The 8273-nt window shown below is 35.5% G+C and overlaps 1 protein-coding gene across 1 annotated transcript; it reads left to right on the forward strand.

The window, feature by feature from the left end:
* Positions 1-449: 449 nt before the first annotated feature.
* Positions 450-6270, forward strand: gata2b (GATA binding protein 2b). Its single transcript, XM_079376559.1, has 5 exons — positions 450-1201; positions 2026-2565; positions 3196-3338; positions 5018-5143; positions 5412-6270. Exons 1-5 carry the CDS (start codon positions 946-948, stop codon positions 5643-5645), a joined length of 1299 nt encoding a protein of 432 aa, XP_079232685.1. The 5' UTR covers positions 450-945; the 3' UTR covers positions 5646-6270.
* Positions 6271-8273: the final 2003 nt, after the last annotated feature.

The raw sequence follows: 8273 nt of genomic DNA on the forward strand, positions 1-8273 counted from the left end.
CCAGGCGCTACATAAATTTCATAAACTCCGATTAAATGTTCTTAAGAATTACAACCAATTTCACTGGCAACACAATACGGTCTGCATTATTTGATATATAGTTTTCAGAGAATTAATATAAATTTAGGCCTAAATATCAATTTTATATAAACATTATAAATGTGTACAAATTATTTGTATGTTTTTTTTCTTAATGTAAACTTTAAGTGTTACCAATTAGTGGCTTATTATCCATTCGCGCGAAGCTACGGGAAGCTGCTGTGTGAAATGTGCACTAACTACTAGCAGCGCAGACCTGCAGCGAAACGAATGATAAAGAGACGCGTGGGGTAAATTGAAGTTTCAGGTGTCAAGCTGGAAAAAAAGGCGAACTCTAATTGGCTAGAAAATCATTTATGCTGAAGGGAGGAGTCCGCCCTCGGCCTCTGCCTCATATACAACTCTTTTGCACACTTTTTGTTGACTAGTCGCTAGTGTGGCTACCTGTGGCGATCACCCTCATCCTCACAGGCACGAGTAGGTACTTTTTGAGTCGTATAGGCGCGTTATGGAGTGATGAGATAAGAAGGTCGGTTACTGTTCTAGGACTATTTTTTTCAACCTCTGCTTTTCTTCCAACGCACAGGATTTGGTTTCGAGCATTATCTGAGGATCTACCTCAGTGCACACCAACACATTTAGCTGGGCTAATCAGCTGTGGTGGCATTTTTGTGATCCTTGCACGCGCAAGGGTCGCGCGAACTAGGCTGTCAGGCTATTTTAGTCATTTAGGCTTACGCACTTATAGGAGTACTTGATTAAGCTTATATTTAAGACATTCAAGAAAACAACTTTGGAAAAAACATACTCGCTGGATGAACTTGGAATAACTTTTTAAAAAAAGGTTAAAAAAAATTCACCGCTCACAAAAGCTCGCATCCCTGTCCTACGGGAGAGCATCTACAGATGATGGAGCTCCCTGCGGAGCCCCGGTGGATGATGCATGCCCATCATTCAGCCTTAATGGGTACCTCAGACTCGGTGTCTCCGCACGCTGGTTTAGGACATCATTCGGGATATATGGAGACAGGTACCCCATTATTACCACCAGACGAGGTGGATGTATTTCTTAGTCATTTGGACTCTCAGGGAAACCCCTATTATCACACACACGGGTCCCACTCTCATACTCGTGCACGAATGTCTTACAGTCAAACGCATGGTGAGTAGGCCTGGAGCTCTGTCATTTTTTTCTTAATTACAATTATTAGTTTTTCATTGTAAGTGTAATTTTGAGATCGAAGGATATGCTTTCTTACTGCATCACTTTTTTCTCTCTCTCTCTCTTTTTTCTAATCAGATCCATGCTTTAGAGATGATTCTCTTCTACTTTTATACCGTATTCCAATAGAAAATTACTTTTGTTATTATTATTATTAAATAATGTTATGATAGTGTAGGCTAATTCTGTGATACCAGTTTCAATGAACACACGCTCGAATTCAGTTTGACGACTCTGAATAAACTGGATTGGAGCATTAAGTATATTAAGAATATTAAGTAGCCTAAGTGTAGCTATTTACAAATATCCCAAATTAAATATACAACGATTATTATTTTAGTATTGTACATTTAAATGTTATATAATATCATATTAATAGACTGTATTAGATTAGGCTATGTCTGTTTAAACGAATGTATAAATTTGAGTAGTAGGCCTATTTAAGAAACAAAAATAATTACACGCGTTTTCGTTTCGCGGAAATTAAAATAACATCTGACATCGAAGAAAATAATTATGATGGTTCCAAATATTTTGAGATATTAATTCTAATTCCAACTGACGGTAATAGGCTTGCTTTTCCAATCTGGCCTCCCGCAACAAGTTTTTATTTGTCAATCACTTTTGATAGTTGCGATTTAAAACATTTTCGAGTTTCCTCATTTGGATTGCGTAAAACCTACTTTTTAACAGTGGATTAAATATTAGAATCGAATTGACTTTTAACTATGCACGTGTATATATTTTTCCTCTCCTTTTGGCAGCACGGCTTACAGGTGGCTCAATGTGTCGACCTCACCTTATACACACTCAAGGTCTCTCTATACTGGACAACAGCAAATCGACTTTTTCGGCGGCGCAGCACCACAGCACATGGACCGTCAGCCACCTGGGCAAAGCGCTTCTGCATTCAGCAGGCGCCGACAACGCAAACTCCCTGTACACCGGCACCGGAACGCCTGGCCCAGCTCCGATGCCTTGCCTGTCCATGACTCAACACTGCAACCCTCAACTCTACTGCCTGCCCCCTACCCCACCCAAAGATGCGTCCCCCGACCCTGCTTGTACTTCTGTGAGGGACACTGGGAAGTGCCATCTCCATCTGGTCGACGGGATGAAGATGGAGTACACCAGTCCAATCCGTGGCAATCTGGCACAAACTACAACTATACCTTCATATTCTGATTACGCTTTACCTGGAGCGCACGAGTACCCAGGCAGTGTGTTTCATTCCAGGGGTCTGCTCGGGAGCTGTGCGAGCAACATGATGTCAAAATGCAAAAGCAAAAGCCGCGCTTTCTCAGGTAAAGTTCAGAGTTCATCGTTCGAATTAACAGTGGAATTTACAAGAGATTCACTGTCTGAATTTAAACATCCGGTAAATGATCCAAACATAGTGTTAATGTAATATAATAATTTCAGTACTGAATGAACATGTTCTATTTTATAATAATTTTATGGAGCAGTATACTTTTTGGTATTGCTATAAATTATAAATACATGGGTACTGTAATGTGTTGCCATAACTCTGTTGCAGTAGGCACAGTTTGTGCATCTGGATTGAAATAAAGGAAAATGCACTTTATTAGAATAATAGCTAAATACAATATATACAATATTAATATCTAATAAATATTCTGTATATGTAATCTGACCATATCGATTACAGATTATTTTTATATTTAATAACATAAATGCAGAACCAATTTCAGTTAGTTTTATTTCTGCTTTTTGGCACAGTAGTAATAATTGCACTTATTGGTAGACCCAATTAGAAGGACCGATATCCCAAAATTATAAAAGTGTGAATATCTGTAAAACAAATATCAAATTAGTCATCTATCTCTACATATTCATGCTGACATTATTTATTATAAGTTGTTTATTTGTTTTTTTATTTCCTGTCTCCTCGTTTTGTGCATGTGTGCCTGAAGGGCGAGAATGTGTGAACTGTGGAGCTACATCAACTCCTCTGTGGCGGAGAGATGGAACAGGTCATTATCTCTGTAATGCATGTGGACTCTATCACAAGATGAACGGCCAGAACCGACCACTCATCAGACCCAAGCGCCGACTGGTAAGTGCCACACACACGCACCTTCACATAAACACAGTTCAAGTTTGAGCTTTCTGAGAATACACATTGTATAATGAAGAAATAATTTTTTAAGTCATTGCCTAAATGTTAATGAAAAATAAAACTGATGTATGTGGAACTCTAGACAGTATTAACATTTCAGGAAAAACTGTTGTAGTGTTTCATTTTCTGTAATATTGTGCCCATGTAATGCACTACAGAGAATGTGTACAGACAAAGCGAGAAGGAGAGAAGAAGACTGAAAGGCATTAGTCTGGATGTGTGTAATGGACCAATGGGAGTTTCCATGGCCCTATTGACAGGTTTAAATAGCAAGTAATGAATTAGAATTCAGTGAAAATTTGACCAGAAATCAGATTCTTGTATTCCTGGCAGGCTTGCCATTTTACCTTATTTTGTGTATTCCATGGTTGTAATGTTATAAATTCCTGTACACCAAATATATGTGTATGCTGAAGAATTTCCTGATTTTTCATGAAGATGAAAAATGCCACTGTTCGACTGTTGGTGATTTCATATTCATGAAAGTCCAGTGTAATTGTTAAGCACAGAGCAGCTGCAGAACTACCGTCACTGAAGGGAAATATAATAAATCAGCTTGAAAGTGACTGCATCTGTGTATTTTGTGTGACCCTCCATTTAGAGCGTATTAGCTGTAAATTAGGCTGACTAGCTTCGGGTCTTATTCTTTAGTCAGTGTGTGACGAGTGCTTCTGCATCAGCTACAGGTCGTATATTTGAAGAATGCCTGCAGAGACAGCTCGGTCCATTTGTTTCCTTGGCAGGATGTCTGCCCGGTACCGATAACTTTGTGAGACCCAAAAGCGCTTCCTTTTGCGGTTGTTTTCTTGCTGTATTTGCTTTTGGCATGTTGAGAATCTACTATTTCTGTATAGTTATCTGAATTTATGGCATTTAAGGTTGTACTTCTGTTTGACATGACAGTTTGAGAGTCAAGTTAAAGTTAAGATTCTGAAGTCAGCATCATCTTGTTTCTGTATTAATTTCTTTATTTCTTAATTAAGTTGGCTGTCTTCCAAAAGTATTTTTCTTTATCATTTTAGCATGTTTTAGTAGTATTTTCTTGCCTATTAAAATCATTAACTAAAAATATTATTTTTATAATACTTAAGCAATGCACATATACTCTTCTCTTACTTTATGAGACAAAGCTCCATTCAGTTTGTTAAAATGGCTCATATATTATATTTTGTAATTATTGTAATTTTGTCACAATTATAAAGGAACATTTTCTGTGCATCTCTGCCGGCTAGTCTACGTCCAAAAGAAAAGGACAGTGCACTATGCTCTTCTACATTTTCTGACATTCCACACAGGATTTGGACCAGCGGTTTTCATATCATTGCTATAGGGTCTAACTGTGGCTCCATTCATCAGTCTTTCAGTATGTTTATAATGTGTTATAAGATACTTTGCACAGGAGAAAATCGTGCATTTATTAAATAATTTAATTAATAACCTTAATAATGACCACATTTTGAATAGATCCAGGCTTTGCTAATATGAGAAATGTATTTATTTTTTAATTTCCTGTTCAACTATATTTTTATTCACAAGCTTTATTTTTTCCTCATTGCTCAGTTACTTCCCATCAACCAGGTGTTTTCATATTTATTTTTATTTTTTTTATGTTGCAGTCAGCATCTAGACGAGCAGGCACCTGTTGTGCCAACTGCCAGACTGGTACCACTACACTTTGGAGACGTAATGCCAATGGAGAACCTGTCTGTAATGCTTGTGGTCTGTACTACAAACTACACAATGTGAGTAAATGTTTACATGTCTAGCCTTATACCGTAACACTGTGTATATACACAGACTACACCAATATGAAGGAGAGAATCACATTTCTGCTTATATATTTGTTGAATTTCCACTTGTAAGCGGTTTGTATATAAAATGATCTAGTTTGCACCTAAAATAGATTCTTTTTAATGTTGAATATGCTTGCCAGTCCATTTGTGTAACATCAAATAGCATAATTATTGTATAAATGGTTTATAGTGTGTATATCTGTGTTTGCGAATTCAGGTGAACCGTCCACTTACTATGAAGAAAGATGCGATCCAGACACGCAATAGAAAAATGTCAGGCAAACCTAAGAAGAGAAGAGGAGAACACTTTCAGCAATTTGACAGTTGTGTGCATGAGAAACCATCCACCTTCAGCCACATGGCCAACATGCCACACCCCTTCAATATGACCCAACCAATCCAATTACATCCTGCATTTAGTCACAGCAGCTTAGTCACTGCTATAGGCTGAGAGACACTTGTAGAAGATACCATACTTAAAGAACACATTAACTGCATTTTTCAGTTTTAATGTTCAGTTCAAGGACATTTTATTAATGTTTCAGACTTGGGTTCAAATGTTCATTATGCAAATCTCAAAATTCTATTCATTCTTGATTTAAAAGTTGCACTTTATTTTGTGGATTTCTGAAATGTGATTTAAACCAACCCAGAATCCAACTGTAATACACCAAGAGTTTAATTAATTTGCCAGCTTTTCATTAATAATAAATATCCCCTATTTATTCAAATATAATCACAAGTACAAAACCGTTTATATCTGTTAATTTCATCTATAGCATTGTACTGTATCTCATGTAACTGTGAAGTATGAAGGAGAAGCCCTGCATTTTAAAAGTCATAACATAAACCAAATATTTAGGACTGTCCCTAAACCATTTGTAATTATATAACTATTTCTTTAATTTATTTTTTCTTTGCTCGTATTTTCAAGCTTTATAACTAGTATCAACATCAGTAGAATTAATTCATATTTTCTATACACACATGCATTAATACATGTAACACTCAAAACACTTTTTTTTTTTACTGTGTACTTTTTAAGTTTTAGTTAATAAATGATTTAAACAACTTTTTTATGTGAGTTCTTGCCTTATTTGTAAAAACATTATCAAATTGGGATAATCCATAAACAATCCAACAGACAAGGCCTTACACTCCTGTGCGCTTGCAAACACTTATCAGCATGCTGACTGGACTCAAACAGTGAGTGAAGAGCAGGCCTCTAGCGAGACAAGAGGAAACGGAGAGATGCGCTAAAGATGAAAGAGCAGAGAAAGTCTTCAGGGTTTGTTTTTAGGAGACCTGTAAAAGCCCAGCCATCATTACTATCCCTGTACATTGTGTCTGGTGCTTAGATTCCAATATGTTACAAAAGTATGTGCAGCTTGCCAATAGCTCAGGCATCTTGTTTGAAATCACTTCCCTAAAAACAGCAATTCAGGAAATTATTGTACATATCGGATTATATATATAAAAAAAAGTAAATCCACATGATTGAAATGGTGAAATACATGACATGACCAGAAGCTACATGGCTTGACTGTATGAACTATAATTCATTACACTAACTTTACCGTAATATAAAACAAGACAAGTGAAGCACATATAAATTATTTTCACAATGTTGAAAGTAAAATAAAATAAAGAGTAGGATATACAGTATATATATGCATTTAAATTTGCACTGATTTATAGATATGCATTTTATATATAAAATAAATCTAAAGACAATCTCAAAACTAAATGTATAAATACAGTTGTTTATATACTTATCAATCGATCTGATAAATCTTAATCAAAATCTAATTTTATTATTATTATAATGATCATCATTGTATTACTTATTTTCTAGGCCAGAGTAAATACGCATGGGATATGAGGTTATATCTAAAAGAGATTGTATTTTTTCAGTTGTATTGGAACACTATCATGTCATTGCCATTTTAGGAATAAAAAATAGTTGAAAATAGATTAAAATAGAAAACAGTTATTTAAAATTGTACAATATTTTGATCAAATAAATGGAATTGTTTACAAAAAAAGAGACCTCTTTCAAAAACATCTTAATCTTACCAACCATACATTTTTGAACGATAGTGTGTATATGTATAACATATTTTTACTGTATATATATATATATATATATTGTTAACAACATACGCATACTATGTTCGTACAATCTGACCTAACAGACGTAGATGTTTGCAAACATTCGGTCTGAAAACTGGGACACAAGACAACCCTCCCATATAACAGGCCAACACACATTCAACCCCTTTCAGTCTGTCTTTTCTTTTCTTCCCCTAATCTTTTTGTATCTCAGGTAAATTAATTCATCCTCTGTCTCAGAACAATCACTTATTTTAAATGACAAACCAACTGTGAGTGATTAGTTCCCCTCTTCAGGGACAGTTTGTGTGGTGTGAGGTGGTGTGTGTGAGAGTGTGTATGTGAATTACTGCCATCCTCCTGGAACAGGGTAACAGATCTGCTTGCTTCTCTTTACCTCCTCTCTTTCTCCACTCTTTTATTTTCCCTGTCCTACTGTTTTTGTCCTAAGAGAAACCTTAGAGGCAGGAAAGTAGGCCGGAGGCAGGAGGGGAGTCTAAATACACTGTTACAAGTTATCTAGCTCAATAAAAGTAAATACAGACATACCTGTTAAATCAAAAGGCTATGATATACCACCTATTGGAGGTCTGAACTCAATATAGAATGTTATCTCAATGAACTAAACTAAAACTGCAAATGTTTACATGTCTAATGAAATACATTTTCAACAGAAATGAAGAAATTATATAAAGTTGTACATATAAATTTCATTTATATATACACTTAAATAGCATTTCGTAAATTGAAATATTAATTTAAACAAATTTATTTGCAGCAAAATTCAGTCAATAATCAAATTCCCAAGCAAAATATTCTAGCAAACCTCTATGACAAGTTTGTGCTAAAAGATTACAGAGAGCATATTTTCATAAAGAAACACTCTATAATAAAAAAGAATGGTAAATAAACATGATGGACAACAAAAAACCATGAAGCCAATGAGAAAGTTAAGTTGAAACACGAA

The sequence above is a fragment of the Barbus barbus genome (assembly GCF_936440315.1).
Source record: "Barbus barbus genome assembly, chromosome: 25".
Taxonomy (NCBI): domain Eukaryota; kingdom Metazoa; phylum Chordata; class Actinopteri; order Cypriniformes; family Cyprinidae; genus Barbus; species Barbus barbus.